Source organism: Podarcis bocagei (genome assembly GCF_964188305.1).
Source record: "Podarcis bocagei genome assembly, chromosome: 13".
Taxonomy (NCBI): Eukaryota; Metazoa; Chordata; class Lepidosauria; order Squamata; family Lacertidae; genus Podarcis; species Podarcis bocagei.
In genome coordinates this window covers 36,865,443-36,882,811 of record NC_138138.1, presented here as the reverse complement: position 1 = coordinate 36,882,811, position 17,369 = coordinate 36,865,443, and the positions used below count along the sequence as shown (strand labels likewise).

The 17,369-nt window shown below is 47.0% G+C and overlaps 2 protein-coding genes and 1 long non-coding RNA gene across 6 annotated transcripts; 2 read left to right on the top strand and 1 right to left on the bottom strand.

The window, feature by feature from the left end:
* Positions 1-1,086: 1,086 nt before the first annotated feature.
* Positions 1,087-13,372, bottom strand: LOC308571577 (uncharacterized protein). Of its 4 annotated transcripts, none has more exons than XR_014001533.1 (5): positions 4,316-4,548; positions 3,622-3,780; positions 2,889-3,054; positions 1,997-2,073; positions 1,087-1,307 (listed from the first exon to the last, which is right to left on the bottom strand). XR_014001533.1 is itself a non-coding variant. In XM_081167186.1 (5 exons), the coding sequence occupies exons 1-5, from the start codon at positions 13,316-13,318 to the stop codon at positions 1,165-1,167; spliced, it is 552 nt and encodes a 183-aa protein (XP_081023312.1). In that variant the 5' UTR covers positions 13,319-13,372; the 3' UTR covers positions 1,087-1,164. The 4 variants fall into 4 exon arrangements, 3 of the variants coding, with proteins under 3 accessions (XP_081023312.1, XP_081023311.1, XP_081023310.1); XM_081167186.1 differs by lacking the exon at positions 4,316-4,548 and adding an exon at positions 13,312-13,372; XM_081167185.1 differs by lacking the exon at positions 4,316-4,548 and adding an exon at positions 8,248-8,452.
* Positions 10,065-13,865, top strand: PTH2 (parathyroid hormone 2). Its single transcript, XM_081167187.1, has 3 exons — positions 10,065-10,099; positions 10,178-10,292; positions 13,210-13,865. The coding sequence occupies exons 2-3, from the start codon at positions 10,189-10,191 to the stop codon at positions 13,619-13,621; spliced, it is 516 nt and encodes a 171-aa protein (XP_081023313.1). The 5' UTR covers positions 10,065-10,099; positions 10,178-10,188; the 3' UTR covers positions 13,622-13,865.
* Positions 13,866-14,317: 452 nt separating this feature from the next.
* Positions 14,318-16,183, top strand: LOC308572602. The gene is made up of 2 exons (XR_014001826.1): positions 14,318-15,364; positions 15,520-16,183. It is a non-coding gene; the product is annotated as an uncharacterized lncRNA (long non-coding RNA).
* Positions 16,184-17,369: the final 1,186 nt, after the last annotated feature.

Here is a 17,369-nt window from a genome sequence, read left to right as displayed (position 1 = left end):
ATATAGTATTGTCTGAGGTGTTGTTTCTCAAACCAGCTTCACATCCATGGGAGTCCTTGAGCTGTTTTCAATTCCTCTCCAGCCAAGATGAGAAAACACACCTGCATAAGAACACCCCAGCCTTGCCAATGCCAAACTGACAGCGCTGATATGAACAGCTGGTGGGAAGTCGCAGGAGGAAGAGCTGTGAGATGGACCACAACTTCACTGTGCTCTAGGGTGGTAATGTGAACACACCCATAAAAATCAGTACTGCTTTCGGGTGGTTCTGCAAGTAGCAGCATCAGGGAACACTGAGCTACTTCACTCTGGAGATTTGATGTGGGATGGTGGATACGGTTGTCTGTTGGGAGCTGTTAAAATGGTACTTCCACCACCTAGGGACGCAGGTGGCGCTGTGGTCTAAAACACTGAGCCTCTTGGGCTTGCCGATCAGAAGGTTGGCGGTTCGAATCTGAGTGGTGGTGGTGAGCTCCCGTTGCTATGCCCCAGGTTCTGCCAACCTAGCGGTTTGAATGCACACCAGTGCAAGTAGATATCGCTGCAGCAAGAAGGTAAACAGCGTTTTCATGCGCTCTGGCTTCCATCACGATGTTCCGTTGTGCCAGAAGCAGTTTAGTCATGGTGGCCACAGGACCCAGAAAAGCTGTCTGTGGACAAATGCCGGCTCCCTCGGCCTGAAGTGAGATGAGCACCACAACCCCATAGTTGCCTTTGACTGGACTTAACCGTCTAGGGGTCCTTTACCTTTTTACCTTTTACTTCCACCACCTACGTTCAACCTGTATATTTGTAAATATTACAAAACTCCACAAGCTCCCAGCGACCCCCTGCCAAAGGAAATGTAACTTCACAGTGCTGGGAGAGGTGGGGTAAGTTTAACAATGTGAAGCTGTTGAATCCTGAGTCTGACCTACTCTAGACTTCAAGAGTTGGGGGTCTCGAGATGATGTTCGTCTCCATCAGCCTCACCCAGCACAGTTGTGAGTTGCCACCCCCAGCAAAAACACTCAATCCAGAGAAGAGCTAGAAGATCGAAAGGCAAGGCACATTTATTAGGCTGCAACAAGAACATTGATGACTGGAATGTGGGCAGGTCTTGGAATCCTACACTGGGTCAGGATTCCGTCATTAAGTGCTTCCGGTTCACAAAGCTGGGGAAGATCACTGCTGCCACCCAGCCACGATTAACCAAGCAGCCCCCAAAAGTAGGAACACAGTGATGCTTAGCAGGACTATGACAGCCACCAGCCCTCCTGAGAGGCCTCCGAATGCAACATCCATGGAACGGAAACTGATAGGTAGACCTACCATGGGAGGAAAGGGAAAAGAGACGAGACACATTTAGTATATGTAGTTAGCCCGTAATACGCACAGGGGTCATGTTCTGGGGATTGCACCTAAAGCCAAAACCATGTGCTTTTACTATATTTTGGAAACAAGGTGTTGCTCAGCAGGCACCCAGAGAGAAGAGCTTCCTTAAATTGCTTCACATTTTCTCTTCCCCCAAAGAACTCTGGGTTCCCCTTTCCCTGCATTTTATCATAACAACAAGCTGGCAGCCAAGCAGGTCATGCAGTAACCTCTATGGCTAACTGGGATTTGAACCCAGGACTCTGAAGTCCAGCCTTCTAACCGTTACACCGCACCGTTTCTCAAACGCCTGTTGGAGGACAAATGTAGGAAGTTGGTCTCACTCTAAAGAAGGGGTGGGGGACCTGTGGACCTCCAGACGATGCAGGACTCCAACTCCCTTCATCCCCAGCTAACACGGCCAATGGTCAGGGATGATGGGAAATGTAGTGCAGCAGTATCTCTGAAGGATCACAGGTTTCACCACCGTTCTTCTAGGAAGGAAGCCTCTCTCCAGTCCTCTATCTCACTCCCACTCCCCCCCCAAAAAAACCCCTCTATAAATCTTGGACCTGGACTACCAAGATGCCTGAAAGCTGTAGTTCCCCTTGTACCACCACCACCCCTCTGCCCCGCATGTCACCTCGTGTGTGGAAAGGCCGGGACCAGTTGGTTGCAGCAAGGAGGGTCTGGATTTGATTGTAGAGAAGGTACCGGGCACTGTCCAAAGTGGGAAGGGCAAGAAAAACAGATTTGGGCATGATGTGGTTAATGCTTTATGGGACACACACACATAAAGCCCACTTTCCCCCCAGAGGTTTTTCAGATTATTATCCTTCTCTTGGTGTTGGTGCTGACCTTTAAAGCCCTAAGTGGCCTCGGTCCTGTATACCTAAAGGAGCGTCTCCACCCCCATCGTTCAGCCCAGACACTGAGGTCCAGTGCCGAGGGCCTTCTAGTAGTTCCCTCCCTGCAAGAAGCCAAGTTACAGGGAACCAGGGAGAGGGCCTTCTCGGTAGTGGCACCCATCCTGTGAAACACCCTCCCACCAGATGTCAAAGAGAAAAACAACTACCAGTCTTTTAGAAGACATCTGAAGGCAGCCCTGTTTAGGGAAGCTCTTAATGTTTAATAGACTATTGTATTTTAATATTTTGTTGGAAGCCGCCCAGAGTCGCTGGGGAAACCCAGCCAGATGGGCAGGGTATAAATAAATTATTATTATTATTATTATTATTATTATTATTATTATTATTATTCTCCTGAGGAACTATGAGCAGGAAAGATATTGGTTGCTTCCAGATGACCTGTTTATTAGGCATTCGTCCTGATTCGTTTGCACAAAGTTTGTAGGGAGGTTATACAACAGGCATTGTTTATTGCGCATTCTTTCCCTCGCTCCCTCAGGAGGTAGTGATGGCTACCAGCTAGGATTAGACAAATTCATGGAGGGCAAGGCATGCAACCGAGACCCAGATGACACCATTCCTCTGTAAATAAGATATTTATCCAATGAGACCAAATAAACTTCTCACCTGTACCCTCGCCCAGGAAGGACCGCTTTTGTGCAGTTTTCCTGGAGGCAAACTAAGGTGGGCCCCACCTCATAAGCAAGGTCTTTTGTGATCAAAGGCTCCTCTGTCACTGGGCCACAATAGGGTATAGGGAACTTCCTACCAATCTTGTAAGTGTGGTTGTGTCCTGGAAGGAAAAAGAAGAATCTGATCTATTCTCTCTTAAGAACCCAGGAGAGGCGGGAGATTCAAATTACTTGGTGATAGATGTTGATATGCAGTGTAGCATCTGCCAACTGCCCAACAGTAGGGCCAGACCCAGCAGCAATATGGCAAGCCTCTCCAAACAGGTGATTTTATTAGGTACATTTGGAAAGAGATAATAATAATACATCCATTTCCCTCCCCCCTTACAATAACCCTATAAGGTAGATCGGGCTGAGCCGGTGAGCTTCATGGAGTGGAGAACTTAACCCACATCTCCCCAAGTATTAGTCCATGTTCTCAACGTTTACTGACCCAACCTTCCCTCCAGCTTCTTCCCAGAGAAGGTGGAAATGATAAAGAGAGACAAACAAAGGACTAATTACTTTCAGGATTATACGGAATGGAGCACCACAGTTTCTGTACAAGTCAGGGATGTTGCGCTTTCCAAAACAGCACTGGAAGGAGAATTTTTTTGAAGTGCCAACTTAATCAACAAAACTCTTGAGCAACTTTTTGCTTTATTCTACCTGTTCACCACTTCCGTTACCTTCTGGTTTCACTTCCACCTCTATGGTAGCTGTCTTCCGGGAGGCCTGGCTAGGATCCAAGTCCTCTCTGGTCCACTGTTCATACAGGCAGTAGGCAGGTCGGAGCCAAAGAACAGTTGAGAGGCGGGAGTCCGGGTAGTATAAGGAAACAGGGTAATCTAATGAGTAAAGGAGGAGGGAGGGAAAGGGAACAAATACAGGCAGATGGGAAATCAGTTGAGGAAAAGAAGGACACAGTGCTTGGAAGTTATAGCTTCTATATCACACTTCTCTCAGCTAACTGTATTGCCTCCTTATGCCCCCCACCCCAAATTCCCAGAGGGACAGAATCCCAGCATCCTTCATCCAATGAGCTTATGCTCCTTCTCCTTTCCAAAATTCAGCAATCTCCCATGGTTTCATTTCAAGGTTAAAGCCCTAAACGGCCCAGTATACCTGAAGGTTGCTCCTGCCAACCTAGCAGTTCGAAAGCACGTCAAAGTGCAAGTAGATAAATAGGTACCGCTCCAGCGGGAAGGTAAACGGCGTTTCCATGTGTTGCTCTGGTTCACCAGAAGTGGCTTAGTCATGCTGGCCACATGACCCAGAAAGCTGTCTGTGGACAAACACTGGCTCCCTCAGCCAGTAAAGTGAGATGAGCACCACAACCGCAGAGTCATCTGCGACTGGACTTAACAGTTGGGGTCCTTTTACCTTTAAGTATGGTTGCAGCCTGAGTCACTCACCTAGTACCAACAGAGAAGCAGATCCGCCATATAGCAGAAGGTTTATGCCAAACAATAACATTGCCCCCTTCATCTTTGAAACAGGATAAAGGAAACCCTCCACAAAGGCTATAAAGATTGCTTTCCCGAACCTACAACTGATCTGAGCTAGAGGGGAAGGAGCAGACAGGGATATTTAAAGGGGAAAAGACTCAGGCCACATGAGCTCCTAACATTTAAAGAACTGTGATACCACTTTAAACAGTCATAGCCTCTTCCACAAAGAATTCTGGGAGCAGGAGTTTGTGAAGGGTGCTGAGGGTTGTCAGGAGTCACCCCACAACACACACACACACACACACACACACACACACACACCGCTACAGTTCACAGAGTTCCCTGTGAACAGGGATTCACTGTGAGCCACTCCATGAAAAGCAGCTCTGTGAGGAGAATTGGCGTCTCCTAACTTCTCTCAGCACCCTTAACTCAATGCAGTTTCGGGGGGTTTTGTTGCCAAAGAGTGCCAAATCAGCTTTCATTGTGCAACCTCAATTGGCTGTGTGTGTAAATGCATCTCACCTAAAAATATTTCTAGGACAATCCTAGACCTCTCTACTCAGAAGTAAGTCCTGTTAAACTCAAGAAGACTTTACTCTCTGGTAATTGAGCACAAGATTTCAGTCTGTTCTGTTCTTTTCTTTCTTTTTTGGTTGATAAATGAATACCCTGTGTCCTTCGAGCATGTTCCATGTGGCTTATGGGGAGGGGGATGGAATTATAAATGCCACAAAATCAAATCACATGCACTTAAAAAAAAACAACAACCTGCCAAATATATAAACAGCAAAGCAGGAAATAAAAACCGCCTGGATAAAAATCAATGTTAGGTTAACAAAAAGTAAGTTCAAACAAATGTGCAAAGCAGCAGCAATAAAACACACACATACGCTGAATTAAAATGCCTTGATGAATAAAAATGTTTTTCTCTTGCCCTGAAAAGTGGCAACAAATTTAGATGCCAGCCAGGTAAGGCCTGTTGCGTCTCCCCAACAGAGCTTGCAGAAAATCCCTACCCTAAAGTTGTTCATGCAGAAGTTTCACTGAATTCAACAGTATTTCTTCCAACCCCAATAAATATGGTCTTAGTCTTGCTCTCTGTGTTCTGTCCACCTCCTACCCTTATGTAACTTGTGTAAAAACAGTGCGGATAGTCCTCCAGATGAATTGCAGGCGTGGCCAGCCCAACCATAGGACAGAGTGAGGCGGCTGAATCTTTGGTGTTATGAAAGGGTAGCAAATTGTTTCTTATTTAATTTATTCTTACTGGATTGTATCCAGCTGAATTCTAGATGTGTTGAAATGATTGGGCCTAAATTAGCTGTGGCCATTAATTTCAATGGGCCTGTTCGATGACTGATGTTGAATACAATCCACTGCATTTTTGCTGCCAAGCAGGGATGGGTGAATTTGTCCATTTCTGTTTACTCATTTTCCCAGTCTTAAATTCAGTACTGCGCATCAAGTTCGCATTTCGTTTAAGTTCTCTTTAAAACTTATCAGCATTACCCTGTTTCCTTATACTACCCGGACTCCCGCCTCTCAACTGTTCTTTGGCTCCGACCTGCCTACTGCTCCTAATAGAAATGTGTTTGTGTGAAATTTTGCCTAATATATTGATTTCTAAGCACACCTTACCCTCTCTCTTTTTTGTACATATTACTTGGTTGGAGAACCGAGTTACAAGCACAGTTTTCAAAGGATGGCATTTTGAATCCTGTTATGTACTGAAGTTCTCACCCTGGGCCAGCAGGAGGATACTGTAGATAGTTATGCAAATGAAGGATCGAAAGTGATGTTCAGTGATTGGATAGTTTGTATGCAAATGAAGAGTCAAAAGTGACTTTCAGTGATTGGATAGTTTTAGAAAGTTGTTACAGTAACAAGGTACTGGAGCTCTATATAAGCAGGCTGACTGAGGCCTTCAGTTCAGTTCTGTTCCAACTTACAAATAAAGAGCTGCTTTGGAGAAATTGCTGTGTTGTCTGCTATGTCAACCCACAACTTAACAAATCCCATATCATTTCAGAAAGAGCCGGTTATGTAGGTTCCCCTTCAAATGTTAACCGAATCAAATTTCTCCCCCATCCCTGCTGCCAAGTAAATACAGTTCAGTTCTGTTCCAACTTACAAATAAAGAGCTGCTTTGGAGAAATTGCTGTGTTGTCTGCTATGTCAACCCACAACTTAACAAATCCCGTATCATTTCAGAAAGAGCCGGTTATGTAGGTTCCCCTTCAAATGTTAACCAAATCAAATTTCTCCCCCATCCCTGCTGCCAAGTAAATACAGTACATTTGCAGGGTTGTCTGCCTTGGGCATCGATAACAACTTAGCCAACCTTAGGTGCTATACACATCATGAGAACAAAGGACGAGGCTGCTGGATCAGGCCAATGGCCCATCTAGTCCAGCATCCTGTACTCACAGAGGCCAAACAGATCCCTGGGGGGAACTCTCAGAAAGGACCACAAGAGCCTTCTTTCCTCCCCCTGTGGTTTCCAGCAACGGAGATTCAGAAACATCACTGCTTTCAGCTGTGCAGGCAGGAGATAACCACCATAGCCTGACTTGTGGGGTGGGCATTGGCTCTTTTGCCTCAGTCAGGCAGCAAAATAAAAAGCCCACCCCACCCCCACCTGAGGGCATTGCATGGGCGATCTCCCTGCCCATGACTGAACCCTCCTCAAGTTCAGGCAAACATCTCTTGCGCAAAACACACACCAAACTAGTTGCCAGCATCTGCTTCACATCTGCGAAAGGCCTGTGTTGCTTTTATACTGGAATGTTTAGACCATGGGTAGGCAAACTAAGGCCCGGGGGCCGGATCCAGCCCAATCGCCTTCTAAATCCGGCCCATGGATGGTCTGGGAATCAGTGTGTTTTTACATGAGTAGAATGTGTGCTTTTATTTAAAATGGACCTCTGGGTTATTTGTGTGGCATAGGAATTCATTCATTTTTTCTTCCTCACAATATAGTCTGCCCCCCTCCCACAAGGTCTGAGGGACAGTGGACTGGCCTCCTGCAGAAAAAGTTTGCTGACCCCTGGTTTAGACCCCCTTATCTCTACAGGCTGAGGCTTCCATGTCTTTCTGTTTGTGTGTGTGTGCTGGGATTAAAGTCAAGTGCCACCTTTGAGAGCACTGGCTACGTCTGAGAAGCCCGCACATCCTGAGAGGCTTGTGCACCCGGGGGTGGGGGTGGGTGCCCGGCTCCGTTAATTTACGAAAGCAATTGAGCATCTGGCTGTGCGTCTCTGATCCTGACGCCCAATTAGCCGCATTGGGGTCAGTGCTGGCAGCTGAGGTGCTATTGATAACTTCAGCGACGACAACGCCTCGCTGTGTTCCCTCCAGCAAAGTCGGCATCTGAATGTCTGATTAAGATATTCCCTGACAAAACCCAGAGTCTGCTCTTCCCCACACCTTCTCCTCTCTTAATCCACCAGGTCCTTTTAAATGTATAGTCCCGTGTTCTCAGCAGCCTGGTCCAGATATACCTCATATCGAGATATCTGTAGATAGGAAGCAGCTGTGAATTAAGCTGCTGTTATTAGACCCTGTATTCCCCCAGAACCAGAAGGTCCTGCCTCTTTCCACAACAAATGCAAAGGATTGAAATATGGGTTCTGCTTGTGGACCCATGGCATAAATTGAGGAGCATAGCTGGATCTCTTCAGGAATATAGAACTGCTGCTTCCAGTCTGGCAATTCAGCAGGGCTGCTAAAATCGAAGTTCTTCTTGGTGGGAAGAACTTTGCCATTTTAGGCCTTGCTCTTTTACTATACAAAGAATCCTGGAAACTGTGGTTTGTGAAAGGTTCTGGGAATTGCAGCTTTGTGAAGGGTAAACTGAGGTACCTAGGATTATTTGGGGGAAGTCAGATGCTTTCATGGTGTGTCCATCTTCCTTCTCCTTTTCTTCTGGTAGCCTGTTATTAAACAATCCTGGTTAGATGGCTGCTGATGGAAGCTATTTTGGGAGAAGAGAAGCCAAATGGCCATTGGTTTCAGCTAGGCCCATATGGGGAAGCCAGGTGGAAGGCCCTTTGAAAGGACACTTCTGGAGAAGGCTTCATCTAGCATGACTGATAAGGCAGGTCTTTCTTCTCCCTCAGACACAGCCAAGTAGAATTGCAGGTGATGGAGACAGTCTTGGAAGAGGAACTCCAAACAACAATTGCTTTCAACCAGGCTGGTGGAGCAGACCTCAGTGAATATGTACATACCCTCCAAAATCCAAATAGCAAAAACTGGGACGCCATCTTCCCATTTTTTGTCACAAGAGGACAGTGACCATGTGATCACTGCACGATTTCACACTGCAAACCCCACCCCCAATGCTTTTTTCAGACCAAAAGCGTGTGTTTTGTGGTGCCACACAAGATTGCGACCCTGAAAAAAGCATTCTTTTTCAAGGGGAAATTACAGCACGAAATCATGCAAGATCATGGCACCCAAAATGGCTGCCATTCTCTTGCAAGAAAAAATGGGATGTCCCAGTTTTTCCGGGACACTTGTGAGGTATATGCGCAAGAGGCAGCACTATTGCCTCTTGCAAACACTATGGAAATGGTGGATCTAATGACAAATACCAAAGGCCATGTTTGGCTCATGTCTGCACTCCAACTTGAGTTTGATGCACAGTCCCTTCTCAAGAGTTGCTGTGACCCAGGATGCACTTCTTCCACCACCCAACGCAAAGGCCTGTCTCCTTGCCCTACCCTCAGTCACATCAACTGCAACTTGTTTGCGTGCCTATTAGCGAGCCTTGTGTTAATGAGGCCCGGAGGGAAGTGAGACCACCCAGCCGCCCACCCTCCATCGACAACCAAGCGGTGAGTCACGCCATAGTGTAGGAGCAGGTTTCATTAGCGGTGGTGCTGAATGAGACCTTCCAAGTGGGGTCAAGGGGATCCGATAGCGTTTGCTCTGATAATGAGAAGAACACAAGCAGCCTAATTTCCCTGTCTTGTTAACATTCACATCATCTCCATAGACACACACTTCTGTTTGCTCCTTGACTTCTAGGCACAAGTTCAAAAGGTTTTCAGCGGGACAAAAGAAAACCTCTTGAACCTGTGCATAGAAGCCCCGGACCAAAGTGAAGAAATTGCAGGCAAAGGGAAGGGTGGCTGAGGGCCCCCCTCTCCACAAAGACACCACAAATGCATATTAAACCTGCAATTTATTTGCACTAAAAATTCCACTCTGTCTGTGCCTATGGACTTTTAACATCAGTGTGTTCTCACCAAAGTCTCCCCACTATCCCTCACAATAATTTTCCATCCTTCTGTTTAGTTCCATCATCTTTAATCACCCATCCTTTATTTCTCTCAGTCACACTTTAAAAAATCCTCTCTCTCTTTCTCTCTCTCTCTCTCTCTCTCTCTCTCTCTCACACAATTACTCTCCTATCTCGTATTTTCCCCTCCACAGTCCATATTCTGACCCCATTCCTTACTGTGCCTCATTATTTTCTTTTATTAGAGTGACCCGGGGGCAACCCATTCCAATCTGATCCATTCCATCTTTTCCCGCCTCAAAGCATCGTCTTCCCATTGATCTGGACCCCGACGCCTCCACTTGCCCCCTGTGCTGATGTCACAAGCAGAGGCAGAGGGGTATAAATTCACCAGAGGGAGATTGCTGGAGGCAGGAAACAGAGGACTGGGATACAAGAACCCCTGTGCTGTGTCACCAACATACATAGGTAAGGAATCCGGGGTCGGGAGCCTGCCGGAGTTGCCCTTTTCACACACCAATCCCTTTCCCTGTCTTTCCCTCCTAGCCTCAGGAGCCATGGAAGCAGCGTTTGGAGCCTGCAAAAGTCCCAGGGCCGCCTTAGTCATTCTCAGTTCTTGCTTGCTGCTGTCTTCAGGGGCTGTGGTGCACAACTCAGGCAGGTAAGTTGAAGGGGTTTTTCTTTGTGTGGGGTTTTTTACCTGACCACCTTTTCCATCGGTCATTCTAGATCTGTTAAAAACCATGCGAGTCATTTTCCATCTGAACCAGATTTACAGTAGACAAGATTGGGCAGGGTTGGCAGGGGTGGGTGTGTGTGCATTTAAAGTTTAGTAACATGACTAAAGTCTTGCAAAAGAGAATGTGGCAGAGAAGGGGATTGGGAAAGGAAAGGTGAAAGTTCTTCACCCCGAATAGTTTTTAAGAATGTGTTGGTCAGGGGCAGCCAACACAGTGCCGTCCAGATGCAGCCAGTGTAGTGTCGTCCCATCAGCCCCAGTCAATGTGAGCGATGGTCAGGGATGAGGGGAGTTGTAGTGGGACAACATCTTGGTGGAACCAAGTTGACTATCCCAATATAGGTAGTGGAATAAATCGGGGGGACACCTTTTTGGGAACCTCCTCTCTCACTTTTTCAACAGCTGGTTGCTTCTTTCTCTTCCGAAAGAAGCTAGGCTGGGGGGGGGGGAGACATTAATACAGACTCTTTAACCTTTTCGGGGGGAGAAGAGGCAGCAAGAAGGTGCAAAGGGAGAAGTATGACGTTGCAGGAGCGGGGAAAGAGGGGCTGGGCTGGGAAGGGTTAAGCAGAATGTGGATGGAGCAGGGGCTTTGTTTCAAAGTATAATGAGAGGTTCTAGAGTTGGAAAGATTTAGGGCTCTTCCAGACTGTCGCTATTTTCAGGTGAGATTCACTCACATACCCGCAGACTCGTGTCTCACAATTACAATTGATTGGGAGTCCTTGCACAAGAAACCCTGTACCCAAAAGATCAGACGTTTTGCAGTAAGGAAAGTGGCAGGAAAATGCACCGGGAAGGGGGGGGGTCGGCACTTGCATTGACACAACTGCCATGTGACCAACCTGCAAACAGCTCAGAATGAAGGTTCATAGTCAAGGTTGTCCAATCTCCCTGCAGACAAACCAGGATGAACAAACAGGTTGTCTGGAAGAAGTGCTCAAATAATCCACAATTCTATTATTGATTTAAGAACTAGCTCCACCATTTTTGTCCGTAATTTGCTCATGGAATTCTTCAACATGAATTCCAATGTAATGGCCAATTTCTTAGTCATGTGGGGCCTGCAACAAAACGTTGCAGTGTTTGTGGAGTGCTTCTATTCAAGATTCGAGGCCATCTTCTCCACCACCAACACCCCATATTTTCATTTCCCACCCTCAACTGCTTCTCAGTATTTCGTAGCCACACTGAGCATGCTCATTCCTTGGGCTGTTTTTAAGGTTCCCTTCTCCTTAGGTTTGTTCCCCCCTTAAAGTAGTTTTCGGACTTGTGCAAACTTTGCAGTTTCCTTGAGTCCACAATAGCTCCCTCTTCTGCCGAGGCGGTGCTTTTTTTTTGTCTAAATAAACGATGAAACTCATAGCCTGGACATAAGTAATGGAGGGAATGACAGTTTTGAAGAAGAGAGCTGAAAAGGCACAGAGAACAGGGGCCTCTTCAGACTGGTGTTTTATTGCGGGTGTATTCTGCAACATGTTCCTGACACAATCATAACGTGTCAGTAGTGGGTTTATTCTTCACGCTTTATTTGTCATTCAGCGCTTCCTTGATGCTACGACATTATTGCTTTCTGAAGGGGCTAAAGCACGACAAAAGCAGGACAAAAATAAACCAGAATGTTTGGCGTAAAGGAAGTTATGGGATCCCAGCAACAGGATACGGGATTATTACTGATTGTAGACAAAGCAGTATATGACTGCCCCAAAACTTTTGCAGGCACGCTGAATGGAAAACCGTGCATGGCCAACCTTATTGCCTCGTGAGTACTTCAGTGAGAATGCACAATGAAACAGATGTCTGGAGCGGCCCAAAGTCTATCAAATGTCTAGTTGAACAGTTGAACAGAACAGGGAATTACTGTGTTTTTCGCTCTATAAGACGCATCAGACCACAAGATGCACCTAGTTTTTGGAGGAGGAAAACAAGAAAAAAAATATTCAGAATCTCAGAAGCCAGAACAGCAAGAGGGATCGCTGTGCAGTGAAAGCAGCAATTCCTCTTGCTGTTCTGGCTTCTGTGATGGCTGTGCAGCCTGCATTCGCTCCATAAGACGCGGGAAGGGAAAAAGTGAGTCTTATAGAGCAAAACATATGGTAATAACAGGGAATGCCTGTCCCCTCCTTGCCTCTCTTGAGAGCATCCCGGAGACATCTGCCTGGCAGGGACAGAATGCTGTAGGCAGACACTGAGCCGGCAATGCCCCCCCCCCCCCCGAATCTGAACTCTCCCCTCAAGGGACCTTACTGGTGCAGGTGGCTCCTAGGTGTCTTCCAGCAGGCTTAAGACTATGGGTTTCTTACTCCACTTCCTGCCTATTAATTAAGCTTCCATTATTTCCCACGAACTAACAGCCGCCAGGTTACAGTATATCAAATTACTGGCGCAGGATTGGGGAACCCACAGAGCTCACGTTTGAAGCAATGCAGCTCTCTTCAGCGCCAGCCAGCAGGGCCAATGGTCAGGGGCAGCAGGAGTTAAAAGCACCCAACTCCCCTCTCGTCAAAGAACTGTAGTTTGTGAAGGGTGCTGGGAATTGTAGCTGTGTGAGGGATGAATTGCAGCTGCCGGGACTCTTTGGGTGGGTGCGCTGTAAATGCGCAGCCTAAATCTTTATAAATATATTTAGTCTTTATTAAGGCGCCCAAAAGCTTGTTTTTGCTGCAACAGGCTAACACGGGTGGCTTTCTGGAGATTGCATATTGTGTGGGCAAGACCTTAGAGGGATCCATACTTGTTCTGTGCTTCCTTCAGAAGGCAATATTAGGACTCCTCCTCGGTTCCAATCTACTTGATCCCTCCTCTGGAGAACTCAGGTTTCCTATACTTTTTCTCCCAGCAGGCTCTGGAGACGTGAAGTGTCCCAGTATCCTCCAGCAGGGGGCAGCGTTGACCTCAAAGGAGCCCCTGTTCCCTGGAGCCTCCGCATCCCATCCACTACCTTGCATGACTGGATGCTCAAATGGATGTCCTCAGATGTCACTGCCCCCTGGGCTGAGGACAATGAAGATGAAGGGCGAAACAGGAAGTCCCGCTTGTGGGGCCCAATGAGACAGGAAGCTCCGTCTCCTAGGGGCCAGAAGGTGGCGCTGTACCAAGCCAGCTGGGTTCCAGGTTGGGGCGGGAAGCGAAGTATTGTGCTAGCGGATGATGCCGCCTTCAGGGAGAAAAGCAAGATGCTGACAGCCATGGAGAGGCAGAAATGGCTCAACTCCTACATGCAAAAGCTTTTGGTGGTGAACTCTGAGTAGGAGGAAGTGGGGGAATTGGCAGGAGGTAGAGTGGGCAGGGAGATGCGAGATGCAAGAAGGGTCAAGCCAGCTGCATTTCGCCTCTCTCAGAACCAAATCCAGAGCATTGCTTGAGTGACTGAGTTTACTTACGTGCTGCTTTTCCACAAGGAGTGGGGCCCAAAGCAAAACGACTACAGAGGAACCTCGGTTTTCGAACTCAATCCATTCTGGAAGACCGTTCGGCTTCCGAAAAGTTCGAAAACCAAGGATCAATGGGCTGGCTGCAAAGTCAATGGGGGGGGGGGAGAAAAATGTGGCCATTCGGCTTCTGAAAATCATTTTGAAAACCGGAGCAGTGGGTTTTCGGTGTTCGGAAGCCGAAACGTTCCAAAACGGAGGCATTCAGGAACCGAGGTTTGTCTAATGGTTCATTTTTGCCATTTTTGAATTTACTGACACACTCTGTATTCCGTACACGGAAGCCGAAACATTCCAAAATGGAGGCATTCGGGAACCAAGGTTTGCCCGTGTACGGAATACAGAGCATGTCAGTAAATTCAAAAATGGCAAAAATGAACCATTAGACAAACACATAATAAATTACCGGTACACACACACCCACACACCCACACAATGGTACCTCGGGTTACATACGCTTCACGTTACATACACTTCAGGTTACAGACTCTGCTAACCCAGAAATATTACCTCGGGTTAAGAACTTTGCTTCAGGATGAAACAGAAATTGTGCAGCCGCAGCGCAGCGGCAGCAGGAGGCCCCATTAGCTAAAGTGGTGCTTCAGGTTAAGAACAGTTTCAGGTTAAGAACAGACTGCCAGAACGAATTAAGTTCTTAACCCGAGGTACCACTGTATAACTAATCTAGGTTTAGGTACATAAATAAAAAACAAAACAAAACAAGAGTTAACTGACAATAAGGTTTCTGCTTCTGGTCTTCCTGCACTCTGAGGTAGGCAATGTATCAACTGATCATTTAGAACAGGAATAGGCAATTGGAAGTCTGGAAGCAGCATTTTACCACCCCTCCACCCTAAAAGGCTTTTTACCGCTTGTGCTCCGGCACAGCTCCTGATGCCAGGGAACTCGGACGCACCCAAAACACATCCAGGGTTGAGTTGCTCAGTGATTTATCCCTAGCTGAGAGCCAGGCGAAATCTCTTTCACCCCTGCAGTTGGGATGGCTAGCTGGTGACCCTGTAGGATTCCAACCCCCATAATCACTGCTAGGCTCCTCCAGATGATATATTTATTCAGCATTCATCCTCATTTGTTTGTACAAAGCTGTGTGTGCTGAGTAGACTATGGCTGTGCTCACATAACTGGCTTAAAACACAGCGGGGTTGTGTCATTTCACCCTCTAAATGCCTCCTCTTTGAGCTGCTATTAGGTCCACAGTGGGTGAAAATGCAGGTACCTGCATCTTCCCTGCCTGCCCCACATATGCAGGTCTAATAGCTGCAGGTGCATGTGATTTAGATTAGGGAAATGGTTCATTGGAAATGATTAAGCCTTGCCTCCATATCATAGCTGATTTAAAGTGAAGCGGGGGGAAACACTTGGGGAGCCAATAATGGATTTTCTCCTTCAGCCCTTAGGTGGTGAAATGTAGAAGGTCTGTTGCAGTAAAAACCCTTGAAGAAAAAGAGAATCAGGTTGAATAAGATAATTTAGAGCTGGATGGGTCCTTAGAGGTCATCTCATCCACCCTTGCTCAGGGCAGGAAACCTGCAACTACAGCCAGTGGCGTAGCGTGGGGGGTGCAGGGGGGGCCGGCCGCACCGGGCGCAACATCTGGGGGTTAGGGTTAGGGTGCGCAAATCCACGGGTTAGGGGGCGCAAATTATTTGCCTTGCCCCGGGTGCTGACAACCCACGCTACGCCACTGACTACAGCAGGAAAGGGGAAGCTCTGACCCTCCAGAGATTCTGATAGACTCCATCTTCCATCAGCTGGAGTCAGTGCAACCAAGAGACAGGGATGATGGGAGCAGCAGTCAAAGGTTCCCCATCTCTGAACTATGCCATTCCTGGCTGATAGCCACCAAGCCTCTTAAAACACCTGCAGTGTAGGAGAGCCCGCTAACTCCTAAGGCAGACCACCCCACATACAAAACACGTTTTTCAGTTGAGAAGGGTCTAACGTTCTGCCAAAATCTGCTTCCCTGCAAATTCCACCCACTTTGGTCTCGTCCTGTCCTGTGAGCGACAAATAGCAAGTCTGTCTTGAGACTGCGTAGCAAGCGGATTTATTACTGCATGAGCCTCACTAAAGGCTGTCTGAGACAGCAGTTGTGCTTAGTTTCCTAGAAAAGATGGTCACTTGGCGTTGCCAGTTGGCCAGGGTTGTGGGAGAAGAGAAGTCACAGGAAGGTCACCAAGCGGGTTGCCTCTGCCCTTTGCTGAACATCTGTTTCACACTCTCTCCACTTATGTTCACTTCAACAACATCTGTACCGAAATTGGAAGGATACAGAAAAGTTTAGGAAAGCCTCCGTGCTTGTATCTCACACTCTCCACTTGGCTGTTTTATTTTTCCTGTTCTAATAAAATATGAGATTTAATTTGTTTTGTTTTGTATTTCCTCTGTTGGGGGTGGGAACGAACAGCACAACGAGGTTTCTCCAGGGAAAGGGTTGACAAGTTATTTATTAAAAAAATTATCCCTCCTAATATTTTTATGCATACCAAAAGTGCAAACAGTTGTATTCAACAGAATTTCCTAAAAGCTAAGTAAAAACAACAAAACTATATGAAACAGAGCAATGTGTAAAATGGCAAACTAAAAATTAAAAAGTCTCAGTCCAGGCGTTTATGATTTTCTGTGTCCACTTCATGAATTACATAAGGGCAGTGCCTTTTTTCTGGGGAGACGCAGGGGTATGCATACCCCTAAACATTTTGTGAATCTAAGTTTGGCCTCATTGAGGGGGTCCGTATTTCAAAATGAATAGGAAAATGAGAGTACCCCTAAACATTATTTTTAGAAAAAAATGTACTGCATAAGGGAGGGAATCTAAAAGGCCCACTTCTCCATTATCAACAAGTGAAAAGCCACAGGCTGTGGACTGTCCAGCAGGATCTCCTCAATATATTAAAAATCGGTGTGTTCTGGTATTAGGTATCCTGTTCCCAAGTTTTTTAGGGCAGCAAAACACTGAACTTGGCTCAGTAGTGTACAGAGTTTTCAACGCCACTGTGATATGTGTAAAGCTGGGTGTCCACCTGAGCACCCTAGTAACTAAATTTTATACTAGCTGCAGCTTCCAAGCCAGGCAGAAAGATAGTACTATGTATGGGGCAGTGTGGTGCAATGGTTAGAGCATTGAACCGGGGTTCAAATCCTCACTCAGCCACAGCACTCCCTGAATCACCTCAGGCCAGCCCGTCACTCACTCTCAGCCTAGCCCTAACCTACCACATGGAGTAGTTGTGAGGATAAAATGAGGAGGAAGAGGAACTATGTACAGTGCCTTCAGCTCCAGTTAACTAGACTGCATTCAGGTACCCATTTAGGGTCTGCACAGCCTCTCCTGATTCAGATTTTTCAGGGAACAGAGCTGGGCAACCCCTTGTGCCAAATCACCTAATGACCCCCCCTCCCTATGGTTTCAGCTAGCTAGGATACGAAGCGCTGAGAACAAAAGTAGCACGGAGGTCAAAATAGTGCTCTCTGGCACCCTGCAGACCAACAGCTCCAGCCGCCAGCATCACAAAAGGGCAGGAATGGTGGCTGTGGAGCCCATCTA

Coding starts and splice junctions, on each gene's coding strand:
- PTH2 (XM_081167187.1), top strand. CDS start 10,189: ATGGAAGCAGCGTTTGGAGCCTGCAAAAGTCCCAGGGCCGCCTTAGTC. Junction 10,293..13,209: donor GTGGTGCACAACTCAGGCAG/GTAAGTTGAAGG, acceptor TTTTTCTCCCAG/CAGGCTCTGGAGACGTGAAG.
- LOC308571577 (XM_081167184.1), bottom strand. CDS start 4,420: ATGAAGGGGGCAATGTTATTGTTTGGCATAAACCTTCTGCTATATGGC. Junction 2,074..2,888: donor CTTCCTGGGCGAGGGTACAG/GTGAGAAGTTTA, acceptor CACTTTGGACAG/TGCCCGGTACCTTCTCTACA. Junction 1,308..1,996: donor CCGGCCTTTCCACACACGAG/GTGACATGCGGG, acceptor CTCCCATGGTAG/GTCTACCTATCAGTTTCCGT.